Source organism: Colletes latitarsis, chromosome 10, assembly GCF_051014445.1.
Source record: "Colletes latitarsis isolate SP2378_abdomen chromosome 10, iyColLati1, whole genome shotgun sequence".
Taxonomy (NCBI): domain Eukaryota; kingdom Metazoa; phylum Arthropoda; class Insecta; order Hymenoptera; family Colletidae; genus Colletes; species Colletes latitarsis.
In genome coordinates, this window is record NC_135143.1 from 12,023,347 (window position 1) to 12,042,327 (window position 18,981).

The following is an 18,981-nucleotide window of genomic DNA, read 5'->3' on the forward strand; positions in this document are numbered from 1 at the left end:
CGCTAGCTGTTAACGCTTCCTCCAAGCAAGTTTCTCGAATCCGGGTATTTCGTTTTGTCCGTAACGGAGAAATATATGGTCGACATTCCGCGACCGGTACTCTGGTTTATATTCCAACGATTTAGGCTTTCTTTTCAAATGAACTCTTCTTGACAGTAATACCAGCAATGGGAATGAATTTCTGAGTCCTTATCAAAGTAAATAAACGGGCAGATTCGACGCCTTAAAGTCGGCCATATTTAATTTGTAGACAGCGCACAGATTTATATTTTTAACCCTTAAGTTGATTATCGGGGCTCTCCACAAGTTTAAACTAATAATATCCTCCATTAGTTCATTATTTTTTATATGCTGTGAGGTCCACATCGCTTCCCGTATTCGCCGCCAGAGGGACCGTTCCTCTCGCAAGCACTTGACCGACCTTCCGTTTGCATATATACAATCCTCAACCGACTCCCAATATCCCGGCGTCTGAGATGAAACTCTCTCCCTATCCTTTAAAGGAAAATTTGATTTCCAGTTACCAATTTGTAAAATAATTCAGTAAGGGTTTATAAAGTAAACGAACGGACATAGTTTATATTCCAACTCTCGAGTCCCCCTTCGTTGCTCCCTTGAAACATTCCCGAGTGAATGTTCCATTCAAGGGGTGGTGTTATCGTTTGATTTGCAGAGAGGCCAAACCTGCTGGAAGGCTGGAAAGTGGAGAAGATCCAGGAGATCTACTTGGAGGCGCTGAAAGCGTACGTGGACAACAGACGCAGGCCGAAGTCCGGCACGATATTCGCCAAGCTGTTGTCCGTATTGACAGAGCTGCGGACCCTCGGTAACCAGAACAGCGAGATGTGCTTCAGTCTGAAGTTCAAGAACAAAAAGCTGCCACTTTTCCTCGCCGAGATCTGGGACGTGACGCCCTAGTTTCCCTGTAGCCGGTCACCGGCGCCCGCGCCGATCGGCTAACAAGTGTTTATCAGTCCGCGCGACGTCGAAGACGACGCTGGAGCGCGGCGAGAGACGACGAGCTAAACGTGGACGTGAGATAACGGCGTGTGCGACATGTTGTACACTAAGTGCACCAACCATGCCACTGCCCTCGGCGTCGACGAGTCGGCCGCGCGTCCGAAAACAAGCAAACCCAGGTCGTTACGAGTCGCTACCGCTTAGTTTCCCGGGGCTCTGCGCGGCCCTTCGACGAGAGACCGGAGAGCCAAAGGCGTCGCGTTCGAGCCCAGACGCGGGGAAAACGAGAGCTCGAGGAATAAAGTAGGGATTACAAAGGAATACGAAGAAGGCAGTGGCGAGGCATCCAGGCTGTGATACGTAGAGACAGTACAGAGACTGTAATAAGGAGCTACCTACAGTTATGTTATTACTATATCCTCTACCTGGCTACCCCCGGAATCGATATGTAAATGTCTAATGTATAATGTAAGGTACAGGTTTAAGGCAGGCGCGTCGTACGTGAAGATTTAAGGCAGTACGAATCTAAATAAAAGCTAAGACAACAGAGTTAGGAAGCGAGAGAGAGTACGAGCGAACGAGAGAAAGAGAGAGAGAATGAGTGTTCAACGTATGCGTGCAATTCGGATGAGAGAGACACGGAGAGACGAAAAGATGATTAAGAAAAAAAAAAGATTATCGCACTAGTAGCATGCCGGAGAGGGGTCGTAACAAAGGTCGGGCCAGCTGTTGAGCAGCTACCCGGCTACCCACGAAACGAGTGCGAAGTAACAAACAAAAAGAAGAATAACAAATGATACGATTATACATAATGATACCATAGAGTCTATATCACACACATAGCATAATAATATATTGCTAGCATGTACATTGTTTATACGAGAAAGGGAAACGGGGGTGAGACAGAGTGAACGTGAGAGAGAAAGAAAGAAAGAGGTTTCGAGGTAAAGGTTGCGTTTGTTTCCGAGAACGATGTTACGGGGAAACGAGTTTCTCCCGCGACGGAAAGGTCGGAAGACGAGGCTTGGCATTTGCGCGCGTCCGGGATTTTCTTTTTCGCGAACTTGGCAGAAGAACGACGGATAAACGAGCGGGGAACGTGGGAATAACGTAGTAGAAACGTAGGAAGTAAGTAAAGTAAGTAAGCGAGGCTAGTTGGTAGTAGGTCGTAGTAAGTCAGTGAAGCTAGGCTAGGTGACCGAGTTCAAGTGCAAAGCCTTGTGCCTTCAGCAGCGGACATCGGCTCACCGACAAACGAAATCATGAAATTTAACCGTCCGTTTTAATTTTTTAATAAAAAAAAAATCAACAAAATCAAGTAAAATATCGTAAAAATCTGTGCGGAGCGAAAGAGCGTGAGAGAGAATGAGCAAACGTGGAGTTAAAAAAAAATTATTTAGACGGTTGAGAGAGTAGGGATTGAAAGAGGGGTAGAACGAGAAAGAGTGTGAATGATGATCGGAGGAGGGATCGAGGTAGAGAAACGGGTTTCGCGAGAAATTTACAAGAACTGGATGGTGTGCGGTATAAACAAGAACAAAGATCTTTCTAAGGAGAAACACGGAACAGGGTTGCGAAAGATGGAGAAGTACACGTTCGGTGGAAGGGGGTTGAACCAGAGATCATCACGGATTAGGAGTACTTATTTGTTTGCTCGACAACTTGAGACTTTTGAGACTCGCCAGACCCTGCAACGTAATATGCTAGCATAAAATACACGACCGTCGCAAACAAACAAGAAGGGGGGCGCTGAAAATTGAGAACAGCAGAACGCCCCGGCAGCTTCTGGGACTGATTTTCAGTTCGCTGCTCCTCGAGATAGAAACTCGTACACTGGAAGTAACAAAACACTTACACGCACACACAGTATACACGAACGCGCGCACACAGGCAACGACAAACACGTACACGCGCTCGCAAAATCGAACGACCGAGCGGAAAAAAGCAGTCGAACGCAATCGATAGGCACACACACACACATGCACATTCACGCGTCGCTACAGATACATGTACACTAAAATTCTCGATGTTGTAACACTGTAACTCTATGCTATTAACTGATTGTACGCAGTTGTATTCCGTAGTAAATACCAAACGCAAGTTAAGCAAAAGAAACAAAAGAAAAAAAAAATACGTAATTCGTGTTAACGTGTATTAACGCGTGCGAGATGGTAATCTGAACGAGAGACAGGAGCGAAGGGAGGACGCGCGGTGCAATTCAGTTTTTTCCAACGACGTTTCAAGGGGCGTAATTTAAGGGGAATAATCAACAATGAAAAGCGGACAGTCAGATAAGAGCGTCGGTTCCATACGTAGAACGGTGAACGAGACCGGAGCGACTGCTAGTTCTTCGCCTAGGACATCTAGAAACATCGTATATGTGTATATACGTATCGTGTTCTACTATTGTAACGTTATATCTGTTACGCGTTAAACGAAGCAAAAAGCAAAGCGATAAATTTAAACCATTGCACGCGTGTAAACGTTTCTCCTTCGATCTCGTCGCTCCGTGGCGACGGGAAAGACGGCTCCCAAGATCCACGATAAAGAACAATCATTTTAGATGGCTTCTCGACGCCTCGGAGCGGCGTGGCTCGAGCCGCGGAGACGACGAAAAAAAAAAATACAAAATGATTAAAGAACTGTACACTAGGTAAAACGCCGCAAGGCAGACACTGCCACACCGCAGAGTGTACGCGAGAACACCACGAAACGAACGTCGCAAGAAGCACGGAGCAGAGCTAACACGGTGAAAAGAGTACCTCGAGGAGAGGACGCGCGAGGAAAAATGGGGGAGGAGGGGGAGGGGGGAAATACAAAAAAGCAACGTCACGGGAGCCATCACCGCCATCTCCCACCGACGACGCGCGTCGTTTCATTTTCTCAACGACGAAGATACCTATGTGTATTCTCAGGAACTCGGAGACATCGTCTCGAAGCGTTGCTGGCCCGCGAAAACAACTTACGAGCTCTTCGAGACGTTTTAAAAGCCCGTGTCAGGATCGTTTAGATCGAGTAACGTACTTGAACAACATAGCAGGCGTTGCAGATGCAAAGGGGGCGTTCTTGAAAGTCGAAGAATAATTAAATAAACTGATTCGAGGCTTCTACTGTCGAATGTATGGAAGCTCCAAGGAAACCTGGGCCCCATCGCCCGAAGTATGCAGCCTCCAGTTGCTCGTCATCGAGGAAATTAACATACGACTCTGAGGAAGGAACTGAGAATGGAAACAGCATCCAGGAGACTCGATAAAACGTAGAACTTCCGGCTGGTCGGCAACGCGTCGAGATAGAGAGGGAACCTGGTACAGAGACAACATACAAAAACACTTGCACGCACCTGTACTCCGCATTGTTGTACCACACACTCGTACATCTACCGCGTTGAGTGCTTTCAGACATCGCCGTTTTTATGTGAGAGAAACACGTGAGAAAGAGATAGAGTGAATGAGAACGCCGAACGCAAGGAGAGCAGGGAAGAAGTTTCTTAAAGACACAGGCCACACTGTAACAGGCATTGCTTCTATCGTCGATCCGCGGCGTCGTCGAGGATACCACGGATCGACGAGCATCATCGACACGTTCGTTTTGGGCTCCTATAATTCTTAACGAGTAACGTTTAAGGGTACTGCGCGCGAGGACAGCTTGCAACATCGTCTATTCGTACTCGAGACTTCCTTTTTGATTCGCTTTAGGTAAACACTGTTTAGATACGTAATCTGTTTAAGGGTATTGCAACGATCGTGAACACGTTCGCAATTCGTAGAATTGTTCTCACATGTGCGAGCCACGGGCTGACGTTCGCCTAAGATCGATTTTGACCTCGGTTCGATCAGACGAGCTCTTTCATTCTTTCTTAATCGCGTTAACAACTTGGTTGGTTAGAGATAATCGATGATGATCGTTTAAATACAAGTCTAGAAAAGGAGCTAGACACTTTGCGTGGAGTTTGTTTTTAGTAGTCGGTTCAAGAAACGTATTTCATATCTTATATTTTGTGGTTTTCTTCAGAGTCGTTGCTTTGGTTGCTAGAAAATGCAGATTTCCAACTGCAATTGCTAGAAATATTAGCGAAGAAAGAAGATAATCAGTCTAACACGTTCACTGTCCATGGCCCGTATACGGGTCATAGCGCCACGTTTTTGGATACGCTGCTAAGAGACCGGACAGTGAACGTCTGAATATTATTTCCTATGGTCGATATGGACAAATCTATCGTGCGTTTCAGCTTCGAGGAATAATTTCGTTTCTAATGAATCGTTTGTTTGGGGAATAGTGCGAACGTAAGCAGGGCAGTTGAGTGGTGGATCAAGAAGATATTGAATTTTCACGAACAGGAAAGATTTCAGAGCTCGACTCTTCGAACAACGTTGTCTTGTTTTTGGTGCTCCTAGCTAAAATAGGGAGTTCGAGAACGTCAGCCTCTCGCAATCGATCACGAGAGCCTAGAACGGAATCGATAGTCCTGCAGGGAGATCCCCTATACTTTGAAGCACAGAAAAATCGTCACGGACCGTCGACGGCAGGTCGTCATCGACACTGTTTCGTTTCGTAGAATTTAGAACCGCCCCTGTGACAGATGCTTCCCCGTTGAACGAAGGACGATCGAACGGCGGCCATCGTGATTCCCGACGCAAGCAATTTGCCTTATCACGAGCAGAAAGAAACATCGATCCGCTTATCAGACTTCAAAGAATAGGTTTGACCTGTAAAACATACAAAACGCAGGGTCAATGCAGTGTTTTCCAATTTTGACAACCCCCAAAACGCAATGTGCAACCAAGTTTTGAAAGAGTTCAATATAAATAGCTATCCGAAATAAAAAAAAAAAGATTTAAATTTGTGTCGAACGCGTTAAGAGTAGAATGTAAATAGGTTTGACTAAGTTTTGGGGCGATTCCTTCCAGGACCGATGCTTCTTTCTGGCCGCGATAGAGGCGCGAGGGCCAGGAACGCGATAAAGAGGAGTCGCGCGAAACTTGAACCGCCCGGAGCGACGTTTTCTCCCCCGGCAGGTTTCGCGTCCAGAGATTCTCTCGGTAGATGGTCGGGAATCAAGGTGAACCGCATCCTTCGACAAATCAGAAACCGGTCATACGTTACTCCGCGAGAAGAACAACAGAATAAAAAGAAAAAAAAGAAATGGTAAAAAGCGAAGAAGCAGAGCGGACCAGAGAGTATAGAGGAACGCCGAGAGAAGAACAAGCGGGAGGGGGTTGAGAGCCAACGGGGGAAGGGAGAAAACTGTACACGGACACAGAGACACGCTATACACACACGCACGCGCGACACGCAGAGTACACGAAACGATAAAAGAAACAGAAAAAAGTAAAATGAAAATAAAAAAAAAAAAAAAAAATAAATAAAAGAACATGCAATTCTACGATCACTGCCAAGGGCGTTAACCGTTGACGTCGATTTCTCATTGTCTGAATGTCGTAGTCGTTTTTTCTCCCCCTCGCGATTCAAGTCGACGAGAGCGAAATGCTACCGCAAGAAACGATTATATACAAAAGAAGACACTACCACGCGCGTCGCATACGACATAGGGATATTAAGAATAACGAAAAAAAAGGAAAAAAAACACAAAAAATATATTATATACACACACGTGCGCCCGCTCGATTTCGAATTGCCGTTTGACGAGGACGAGCGAGCGATTTGTTCATGATACTGCCAATGCGTAGACTCGAGTTTCTGTGTTTTTTAAGGAACAACTATAATACTCCTTTTAAATGTGTCGAGCCACACGTTGTACACAATCACACGCGCGCGCACACACACAGACACGCCCATAAACGAGTACACTCCACGTTACACACACACGCTGATTATGTACCCATACGTACGCGCATCGTGCCGCAATCTCTCTTGTCTGTCTGTTTGTCCGCCCGGGTACCCTGATCTGTCCGTTTCTCCTAGGTGTCTCCTTCGCCTCTATGTACGTAAAATCATACTAGACGCAGATGTACGTGTAAATATTCGGGTCCGGGTTACGCGATCACGGCGTAAAAAAAAAAAAAAAAAATGATTCCGATGGATGGAACCGACGACGGACGTTAAACGCCCCCGGGAGGTTGTTGAATCCTTCAGCAGCTTGCAGTCTGTTTCCAAACGGGTCCTTCATCTTCGAACGCGTCAGAGGCGACCAAATCGTTCTACCTAGGCAATAATTTCGAACAACGAATAGAAGATAAACCACTGTTTATCCGTTACTCGTTAAGTACGAATTATAGTTTCGAAAATATTTTGCAACGAACGGATCGTTGACGCGAACTGTCCCGAGACAAAAAGACGCGTCCCAAAATGCTCCTTTTATTTTTAATTCGCAGGATTAATCGTTTATTTTCTTTTTAGCAGGAGGTCCCACTTTTAAATTGGCGAAACGGTGAATAGGACTTCCTGTGTTCGTTATAGAATCGAAATTAATTAATACTATTTTAGTTCGATGCAAAGTGTCTTCGAAGTTGGTGTATCGCAAGCATGAAAAATGTCGGTCGTCGGTGACAATCGAACGGACAGCGCCGTTTTCACGAACATTCTGCATCCCTCTAACGAAAAACGCTGGATGTTCGAAGGTTTGCAGGCGCGTGTTTTGGCACGACAGTCGACCACCGTGAACGCAAACCCGATATTTTCATTGTGCGTAGTAAACGAGAAGGGAAACGATTATTCGTTCCGCGTTCGTAATTAGTCGACAGACGGTCGAGAATACGGTATTTTCTTATTGGAAGCAACGTCGGCCCTGCGATGAGCGAGAAAGAGAATGCGTGAGTGAGAGGAAGGTTCTTGTTATTAATCGCGAGATGGAGGAAGTCGTTTAATTTATTGGAAGCTGTAGAAAATGGAAAAAAAAGAAGATACGAAGGAAAGCTTATAAGTTGAAGATTATTATAAATAAAGTTAAATGATTATACTTTGTTATAGTAGTTTATATGTTATTTTTCTGGGTTATACACGAACGGAACGGTTATTTCATCTTTTGCTTTTTTCTCGTCCGCGTATCGAAATTATATATTGTACATAAATGTTTGTAACGAGAAAAACGTGGAGGAGCCCTGAGAATTTTCACCGTTAACGGAACGGCCGTCGATTTTTCGCTACGGGCCCGATGTCCACACAGAGAGCATTCTAACGATTTCGAGATTCACCGCGAAAGTGAGCCTTGTTTAGTGTTCTACGACGAAAAATTTCGTTAAAAATTTACGAGTAACGATACGAACGTTTCGTCAAAAGTATCACGCGAACAGTTTGTTATTTTCTGGGCCTAGATGAAAAATTTTAGCCGCGGTTAGGACGCTTAGATCACCAGCGATAATTTAATCGGAAACCTGAAACCTTGGAAGCTTTTGATTCGCTGAATTTGTTGACGTTGTTCGTTAGATGCGAAATGTAAAATTGTTCGATAGGTAAAATAGCAATAAGTTATATCGATACTCGATGATCGAGAAGTTTCGCAATTATTATAAATACTTTTTCCCCCCTCCATTCGCTGAAACAGCTGTTTAGACAAATCGATCGAAGCATCGCTACACCCGATCGTTACCACCCTATAAACGAGCCAACAAAATTTTCGGGGCTGCCAATACTAACACACCAAAGTACTACAACGTTCGTGACTAAAAACGTACAAAATTTTTAACGGATGAAACGTTGAATGTTGATTTATTATAACAACGTGTAAAATGTTAGAACTTAAACGTCGCTGCTAGGCATACGAATAAGTCTGAAGAAAACGATAAAAAAAAAAAAACTAATAACTAACGAAACAAAACGCTGAGAATGGACGGGAAGAGAAGAGAGAAGTGGCAAAAAAAAGTAAGAGAGCGAGAAAAGCCAGAAATTTGCTATAAATATAGTACCGATAATCGTACAAATTTGTCCCCTCGGTTATTGCGACCAGGAGAAGAAATGCGACCGTCGTTGTTTGTCATTTTTAGGACCTGCCCTCGTCGGATGTGCACCCGGTCGACTTACTACTACTACTACTGTTACTCCTATTATTACTATTACTGCTACTGTTACTGCTGCTATTACTACTACTAATACATAACACACACGTTTGTACTTGCAACACTGGGAACGCACGTACGCACACAGAAGACAGATACCCAATTTAAAAAAAGAAAAAAGAAAAAAAAACTTACACACTGGTGTGAATCGTTTACACGCGTACACGCACGACACTCGTTCGATCGGACGAGACACACGGTATAGTCGATGAACCACGACACATGGCGGCTTGCAAATTTAATACGAATTTCCCAGAGTTGGATTACTTTCATATCGCACGTTCAAAATTTAACTATAACGAGGCGAAATTGATAGAATTGCGATCTACGGCGAGTTCCAATCGGAGCAAATAATAGATGTCTTCGATGTATTGGAAATCGAAGTATAGTTGGCTGCAAATTAGCATCCGTAATCGAATCTTTATCGAATAGGAACGTTATTTGATATCTGTAATATATCTCTATTTCTTTTAAAAATTATAATTAATCACGACTATACCGGTTAAACTTATCCGATCGGTCACGAGACCGGTGTACATAGCGTACGCTTGTTCGAAGAACACGAAAAGCAAACCAAATGCGTCTTGTATCTTCTACTAGAATCTATATACATACTACTATACATATTAATTGTAAAATATTCGAAATTATTGTTAAACGAGAAGTCGGTGTGAAATTAGATGAGACGGGGCGTAGAATTTCGGCTCTTTTTTTAGGCGTAAGCGCGCAAATTGGATTTCTCATCGTGAATTTTTCGAATAAAATTGACGGCCGAGCGCAAGCCTCGAGCCATTATTGGAAAGACGAACTTGTAACGAATTGGTGCTTTGGAATGTATTAGACTGAATTATTGTTGTACGTTTTAAACGAAAAAAAAACGATAAAAAAAGTAAAACGAACACGAGGAAATCGAGGGAAAACAAAAACCTGTGGGAGTTTTTGCTCCGCGTTTCGATTTAAAAAGAATTGGTAAAATATTATTTCTATTTGGAGCGTTTTATATATACAATATATTAATTATACTATATTCGCTAGGTTGCACACTTACACATACACATGTACACGTACACGTACACGGTATTTTGCGTACAGTGATGGGAATCAAATCGCCTTTGTGATCGGAAAGTTGTATCTAAGAAAGTTATTTTAAGAAATTATCGATTTATTCGTTGCAATTTCGATCGGTTCGGAATTAATTCACCGTTCGAGGACACTTTCATCACTATGAATCGTGTTCAAAATCAATTTAACGCTAGATTTACGAACGTTGATCGCGCGTGGTTTTTTTTTTTCTTTTAATCAAATTCAAGATAAATTGCTAATGTTTACGAGTTCCGTGACTGTAGATCTAATGTTGAAAGGCGCGTGCCTGCCAGACGAAGAACTATACTTGAACATAATTTCCAGACGACTTTGAGCAGCCGATTTACTTCGAACCGACCGGAATGAGGCGAACCAGCGAGGGTCCCCGAGTGAAATTATTCCCCGAAACATAATCAGAGGGGCGCCCTCGCGTCGATAAGCAAAATTAGAAATTCTGCGGTGACGCTTTGTGATTCCAGTAGATTTAGATTTGTTGAATTCTATTGTATTTCGAAAGTCAAAATTAAATTCTTTAAGGGTATTCGTTGAAATCGATCCAAACCATTCGGTGGCGTTGTTTCTCTTTGTTGGCGATCGAGACGGTCTCGAATACTCGAATAAATTAACGACGTCGGTGGTTCTCGTATTTTTAGGGATCGTAAAAAAAAAAATTTTTTAGCGGAACCCAGGCCGCCAGTTTTCCGTTAACGAGAGTTCTCGCATGCGTCGACGAGAACCGCCGGTTTCGCGCGAATTTCGCGACGTTTAATTCGCAGCAATGGGCGTAGGAGGAGGAGGAAGGGGGGGGGGCACGAAAGGAAATTTTTTCGAGGAGGGGAAAAAGTCGCGTTGCGATTCCCAACACTAAATTCACACGTGTGTATACAAAACATAGACGCGAATTATTCAAAAATCGACAAACAAGATACTTTGTATGTACAACAATTAGCGGTTCTGTTTTTGAACGAAACTGAGAGTCTGAGAGTGTTGCGTGTGTGCGTGTGTGCGTGTGTGCGTGTGTGTGTGGGTTGCGCGGGTGAGTGAGAGAGAGAAAGACTCGGCGTGCACTCCGCCTAGAATGTGAGGGGGGAGGGGGATTTGACAAAAAAAAAAAGAAAAAAAAAGAAAAAAAAAAATGAAAAAAAAAACATAATAAGCGAAAAAACTTCGTTGCGCAGGTGCAGGGAGATTTTTTGCAAATTGGCAATGCGGCGGCGCGTTTCGACATAATTCGCCCGCGTGCGTTTAATAGAAGTTACATGACGTAGATATCCATTAGGCACGCGCGAATAGCGCCCCCAGGTCGATTTCGAGAATCTCCATTGGCGTGACTCGGGGGGAAATTGTTACCAAATTTGCGAATCGTTTCCCAGAAGCGGTTGTACGCGGAATTGAAAAATTCGCGGCCACCCTTTGCACCGTTCGGATACCAAAAATTCCACGAATTGTTAAAATTATAAGAGCTCTGCTCACGATTCACGGGAAATTTTGTACAAATTTTTACGTTTCGAATAATTTTAATTGATTCCCGGCCACATCGATTTTGCAATTCCGCGACGTGTCGATGCTGAAGAGATCCCCAAGTTCCCCAATTAAAAACCTCCCCGAACGACTCGAATACGAGGGGGAAGAAAATAAACTAGCAGGAAAAGAAAACGGGCTATCGACAGTTTGCTCGAAGTTTGGGGAGTTTTGGAAAGCTAATTCGTGTATTCCTGGCCTTAAGAGGCTCAGAATTTGGGGGATTCCGACGTATTCACGCGTGCCTAATAACTCACGTGTTCTCCGCAATGGGCATGCGAGGAGCCATATATACATCAACAATATTATATTCTAACGATTACTAATTAATAATGTACAATAATTTTAACGATTGCTGGACGATGAAGTCTTTAAGCATGTAACAGCGCTGCACGATGAAAGGGAGTAAGATGTGCGAGACGGTGTGAGAGAGTGTGAGAGTGTGAGACAGCGACGAAACGAATCCTGAATGTACAGTTAACAAACGAAGATAGAGAGCTAAAACCGGACAGAAGCTACGAGATATGTATTTGTCTTTTAAAATCGATGTGTATTTTTTGCGGAGAAAACGAGGCGAGAAATATATTTGGGGAAAGGACGAAAACCGTTGTTGCCGGTATGTGTTTCACGGGGCTGACAACCTTGTTTCGCGAGTTCGCGAATTCGAGTCGAGTCCATTGGTGGAACTCTTTACGTTAGATTTCTCGGCGATCGGAAGAATTTTTAACGAACAGTGTGTTCGCGATAAAAATTATTTAGTCCGCCTTCTTGTTAGTTCGTTGGTATTCTTTTATTGCTTGGAGTCTTTCGACAAATTTTTTTTGTGCAATCACGATTCTATTTTCGGTTTTTTTTTTCATTAAAAATTCTTTGAAACCGCATCCAAAGATTATAGTCGACGTTGTAAAAAAAATTCGATGAAATTCGCGTTGCAATGAATTTCGATCCCTTCGAAACGTTAATCGTGAACATTCTTCTTGTATCGTTTCTAAAGAATTTAATATCTCGACAAATTCTTTGATCCCCTTGGAAGAAATTTTGAAGGCTATTTTAATCGAAAAGAAAATAATGTCTCGAAATCTGTCGAACATTTCGAAAGGTTCACAAATTTTCAAAGTTGCTTCGGGGGGATTGGTTCCGTTGCCCAAACGTTTCGCATATTATTTTGATACGAAAGAAAAAAAAAGAACGATTCTCAAGCTCAATTTTCCATTTTATAATCCACCTTAGTATTGTGAATATAAATTTTTGTAAATTCGATGAATCGAAAATTGATTTCTTGAGTCCGTTTCGTTTTAAATGTAATCGATCGTGTTTCATTGAGTAAATGCAATACTGTGAACCATGATGAAACGGGGAAACTATCCCTCGCCCCTTTATTCTGTAGTTTTTGGGGAAATTTTACGACTCTTCCAGGGCGGTTGCAATCAATTTTCTCTTAGAATTATAACGAGATCGAAAATTCGGAAATTATCGTGATCGATGAAAATGGAAAATTCGAATATCATACAAAATTTCAAATTTTTCTATTCGTTTGTACGGAAACACTGAATATTATATAAAATCGCCCTCGAAGGGGTCGAAGGCGATCGAACCCTGCTAACAAGTACAAGTAAAAATGAAAAAAAAAAAACATAAGTAACAAGAAACGAGGGTGTGTTAAATAATTTTCAATGTAAAGTGTACACCAGCAACGTCTAAGAAAAAATCGTTAAAGAATTTATTTTCCTGAGAATCCAAGAGGCGTTCAAAGTTTATATTGATAACAACCAAACGAAAAAGAGTATTTATTTTTCTTACACAGTATTGCACGCCTTTTGATTAAGGGTTTGGAAGTAGAGGGAGGGGGAGGGGGGGGGGTGGAGTCTGCAGACGGTAGGAAAACGACGAGAGACAAAAAAATTTCACCGAATGCCGAAATACGAGATAAGTTCGAGGGATAATAACATTCGTGAAAACGAAAGTGACGTAGAAATACAATATACTGGGGGGTGCAGAAATATTATCTCCAAGGTAAAAATTTATTTCCCCCCACCATAGCTTTTTTTTTCGGTCGTGGCATCTCTCACGGTCTTTTGATCTCAATATTCCTCTTTTGATCGAGAGGCGGTAACTGACTTGGGGTTGGCCACGCCCATTCGGGAAAATTTCAGAGTTTGAGAGTATAGCGACCTTGAGGACGATAAATCTGCGCCCCAAAATGTAATTACGTAGGGATAAGGAGACAGAGAACGCCGAACGCGCGAAAAGGAGCGAAAACAGAGAAATACACGCAGAAGCAAAGAGTTCAAAGAGAGTGCATTGTGTACATAATAACGCAGGGAAAAGGGAGCAGGGACGAAGAAATGAAAAAAATAATAAAACATACCGTGAAATACAGAGGGTAACCGAACGACACCTTTGTAAATTAGCTTTGTACATTGTCCCTCCTGTTTACTCTTTTCTTTTTTTTTTTTTCGTTTATTGTTGCCGGATGGACCCGGGATGGAGGACTGCACGCGTTTAGTTTATCGTTCGAAGCTTCGAGGGAAATTTATTGTTGCCGATCGACCGACACGTGGGCAGAGGAAACGACTTTAATAAAAATGATCGGAGAAATTTTGTTTAGTTGCTTTCAACCATATTTAGGAAGCACAGGGCATTGAATATTTTGATCTCGTGATCTACGTTATTTGTTTTTTTCTTTTTTTTTTTTAATCGTTTGGAACAGTTAGATGAATACCGTGAACTCGTAAAGTTTGTAAACTGTAAATTGCTGGCAATTCCAAAAAAAAAGAAAAGTATATTCCATTATTTACAGCGTACTTATCTGTAAAATAATTAACGATACGAAATTTTCAAATGTTGAGATAACGTTTTGACTATCGTCGATGTTTCCATCTTGAGGCTCTGTTATGTATATAAATAAATATACATATACGTGTATACATACATATATAAACATATATTTTTCTGGGATAAAAAGTAACTACAATGACGTATCCGACCTCGTGGACGCAATAAAAATTCATATAATCGATTATGCAATGGGCATCAGGGTGTAGCGTAATAGAGAGAGTGAGAGACATTATAAAGAGATGACTATTTTTTTTAAACAAATCACGATGGTGGAGCAAGGGACTGGAGCTTCTTTCTTTCGAAACATCCGATGGGAAGTGAACTTAATTTTAGGCGCAGGTCGAATTTGTTCGCGTCTTTGTTTCCTTTTTTTCCTTTTTATCTTTTTTTCGTTTCACTTAACAAGTTTATCTCAAATTACTCTGCCTACGCGTCGAACTACGTGTATGAAAGTTTTATTGTAAAAAGAAACCAATCTTCATGAATTATATACGAAATTGAATTTATAATTATTTATATTACATTAACGACATAGTAATAATTGTATGAACTATATATAATATTTATTATGCGTGAGTATAATTCATGAGAATTATATATAATGATACAACAAAATTTCTCTCATATTTTTCAATAATTGTGTCCCATGAAAGACAGTTTCGACGGAATCGCAAAATTTGATAAGCAAAAAGGGAAACTGGACGAATTGGAGAAGCTGGTCGATTTTATTGTAAAAAGTAAAACCCAGGGAATGTAAATTAAAAAGAAAAAAAAGACTATGATTTACATTTTACGAAAGCTCTTCGACCGTGGAAAATGGATCACACATTAATGAAAAAAAGAAAAGAAACGTTTTCAGTTCTCTTCCTGGGTCGATCGTTTCACGAAATAATTAAAAACTCACTCGCTGTATGTACATAGATCGGAAGACCGCTGGTAGCCATATTGTTATTCGTGATTAATAGGATGACTTTGTCGAGTCGACTGATGTCCTTTCTCTCCTTTCCTTTCTCTCGCTGAACAGAGATTGCATTTCGTATGCAAATTATGAATCATCCTCGTTTTGTAAATTTTGCTTTATTTCCCCGTCGATTGTTAATTGTAATTGCATATTTCTTGCTTGAAATAGAAATTGTTAGATTAAAACTTTCGTAAGATTAGCTGTAATTGTTATCAATTAATGATTTATCGACGATTATTTACCAACAGCGGTAACAGTTATGTTATTAACTAATTATTATTTTTTAAGCGTTCGTGTTTATTATTACGATTAAAGTAATTATTATCGATGTTATCATAGACGACTTTCTAACGAATTGTGCAGTATGTACAGACCTTTTAGTTAATTTATCATTTTCGTGTAAATGTTACAGGCGAATCGGCGCGTTACTGATTAAGATATTTTGCAATGAAGTACGCAGAGCGGAAGCGAAAGAAAGAGAGAAAGGGAGACCCCTCTGTCTGTTGTATATTATTTTTATTTCCACCTTTTTTACAAATAAAACAAAAGCGAGACCGGTATTGACCGTGCTATGTATGGATGATATGTTCCAATACTAGAATAAATCTTTCAACAAATACTCGATTACTGGTAAGGTTTTTATATTGTCATTTTACCATCCAATGTGTGGCCAGAAATGTTTCCCCGAAAATATTCGTGTAGAATTATTTCGGTGAAAAAAACAATTTCAAATCGTTCTCAAAAAATTATTTTCGGTTGCGGGGTTCGATTACAATCATTTTTGGTGAATACACATACCCCCGAATTCCTACGCATTTTCGAGAAAAAAAATTCTTTACCGAAAATCTAATCTGAGGCCAGAAACGGTTCCCAAAATTTCATTCATATCTTTATAAAGTCATAACTTCTGAACGGATTGGACGATTTTAATATTTCAAAAAGCAATCAACGCGTGTTTTAGTGAAGAATATGTCGAAATTGTAAAAATATTGGAAAATTTGCTCCTTGACCCCGTAAAATGAGAAAAACCCCATAAAAGTGGTCCAATTTTCAAACGGCCATAACTCCTACAATAGTGAACGTATCTCATTGAAATTTTTTTATGAAGTAAAGCTCATGGATACCTAGAAAAAAGTACTAAACAACTTTTCCATACAGCGCCAACCAAATTTATTAAAAATCAAGCATTTTCGAAATGTTCCGGGCACTTTGGAAATCCGGATGGCAAAACTCCCGAGTTTATCGTGGAATAGTTCGTTATTTTCAACGATAGATGGCGCTTATTTTCCGACCTCAAACCCTCTGGTGCTAAAACGCCCAAGTTTGTCGTGGAATAGTTCGTTATTTTCAACGATAGATGGCGCTTATTTTCCGACCTCAAACCCTCTGGTGCTAAAACGCCCAAGTTTGTCGTGGAATAGTTCGTTACCTTCAACGCTAGATGGCGCGTATTTCTCGACATCAAACCCTCTGGTGCTAAAACGCCCAAGTTTGTCGAGAAATCCATCTAGCGTGGACGATATGAACTATTCCACGACAAACTTGGGTGTTTTACCATCCGGATTTCCAAAGTGCCCGGAACATATTCAAAATGCTGACGGCCTTGCGAAGAGGTTACATGTATTTTATAGAGAAGGAAATAATGGGCAGAGGAAAAGAGAGATAAAAATGATGAGGACACATAGAATTTTTTGAAATTATATTATTTATTGGCATAGATTTACATTATACAATGTTTTAATACGCTGGTCTCTACTAGCTTCTGCATGTCACTGTTGACCATTACTGCCCGTTGTTGACAACTTCTGACATGATATAATATAATATAATATATTTATATGTATTAAAACCTTGTATAATGTAAATCTGTGGCAATTAATGATATAATTTCAAAGAATTCTATATGTTCTCATCATTTTTACCTTTCTATTCTTCTCTACATTATTCCTTTAGCTATAAGATACATGGTACCTTTTCGCAAGGCCGCCCAGCATTTTGGAAATGTTCTGGGCACTTTGGAAATCCCGATGGTAAAACGCCCATGTTTGTCGTGGAATAGTTCATGTCGTCTACGCTAGATGGATTTCTCGACAAACTTGGGCGTTTTAGCACCAGAGGGTTTGAGGTCGAGAAATACGCGCCATCTAGCGTTGAAGGTAACGAACTATTCCACGACAAGCTTGGGCGTTTTAAATCCAGAGGGTTTGAGGTCCAAAAATGAACGCCATCTACCGTTGAAAATAACGAACTATTCTACGCGCAAACTTGGTCGTTTTGCCATTCGCATTTCCAAAGTGCCCGGAACATTTCGAAAATGTTGGCGGCCTTGTGACATGTATTTTAAAGGGAATAATGGGGAGAGGAAAAGAAAGGTAAAAATGATGAGAACATATGGAATTCTTTGAAATTATATCATTTATTGCCATAGATTTACATTATACAGTGTTTTCGATTGTCTTTTATATTCTTCGGTAATTAAATTCACTTTCATAATTGATTTAACGACTTTGGGTACCTTCGATATCGTAGATACCCAAAGTCTCTCTTTACTCGTTAAAATATATCATTAGATTGACATGCAAGAAGATATTTCGCGACGAATACATTTAGAATCAAAGTAACATATATTATGGTATATATTAAGGTACATAGTTTAATGTATTTCGTTAGATAATCAGATAGGTAGGATGTAAATTAATTTAAATTTATAGTTAGGTAGGATATAACATTATGTTTCTGGAAATTTTCGTCGAAGGATCAACAAGGAAGAATATATTCTATGTATTTTGTGAGGTGATTAGATAGGTAGGATATAAACGAATTTAGATTTATAGTTAAGCAGGAGTTTCGTTATCTGCTTCTCTGTTTTGTTGATGAGCATTTACAGACCAATTCTTTCTCAGAAAACTCTTTTGTTGGTTGCTTCCTTCGTTGATTGCATTTCCATTTATTGCTTCTTCGACCAACATTATTTATATTAACTATTATATCAGGCAGGGTTCTATTTGAATACAAACTCTCGTTTTGGTTCAAATACTCTCTTCGTTGGTTGTGCACCTTTCATTGGCTGCACTTTCGTTTGTTGCTTTCTCGACCAACGATCGTTGGTCACAGAAGCTCTTTATTAATGGAGGGTGGATGAGATTCAGTGAGGGTGAGTCTTCACTCGCAGCAACCTCCACGTGGTGAGACCTGGGTAGTATTATTTAGCGTTTAATTAATAATCGTATCACTCTTAGCTGGGTAATGCAATTATTAATTAAAAACTAAATAATATTAGCAAATTGGCTACAATCCGCTTTGCATAGGTCATCATAAATATAGACCTTCTTCGCTAGGTTAGTTTCGATTCTCATTGATTCATCAAAGATTCTAGAATATTGTCTCGAACGAGGTATACAAGTAGATCTTTCACTCAGTGTATTTTTTCGACCCATTTTTATGGGGTCTCGAACCCCCATTACCATTTTCGTGTCACTCGCAACATTACCAACAGATTTAGAAATGAATTTCAATCCCTTCCACAGTCAATTCACGTGTAATTACGCACACACTACAGCTGTTTGTCTATCAATACTAATTCAGTGAATAGTTTCTCAACTGACC

At 40.8% G+C, this 18,981-nt stretch overlaps 1 protein-coding gene across 7 annotated transcripts in view; it reads left to right on the forward strand.

Annotated features, from left to right (window-relative positions):
• Ecr (ecdysone receptor) overlaps positions 1 to 15,264 on the forward strand; it is a 167,543-nt gene extending 152,279 nt beyond the window's left edge. For all 7 annotated transcript variants that reach the window (XM_076776231.1, XM_076776230.1, XM_076776232.1 and 4 more), the window contains one exon: positions 674 to 15,264. In XM_076776231.1, the coding sequence (XP_076632346.1) occupies positions 674 to 918 (245 nt within the window). In that variant the 3' untranslated portion in view covers positions 919 to 15,264. The remainder of the gene's footprint in view (positions 1 to 673) is intronic.
• The last annotated feature ends 3,717 nt before the right edge of the window (positions 15,265 to 18,981 follow it).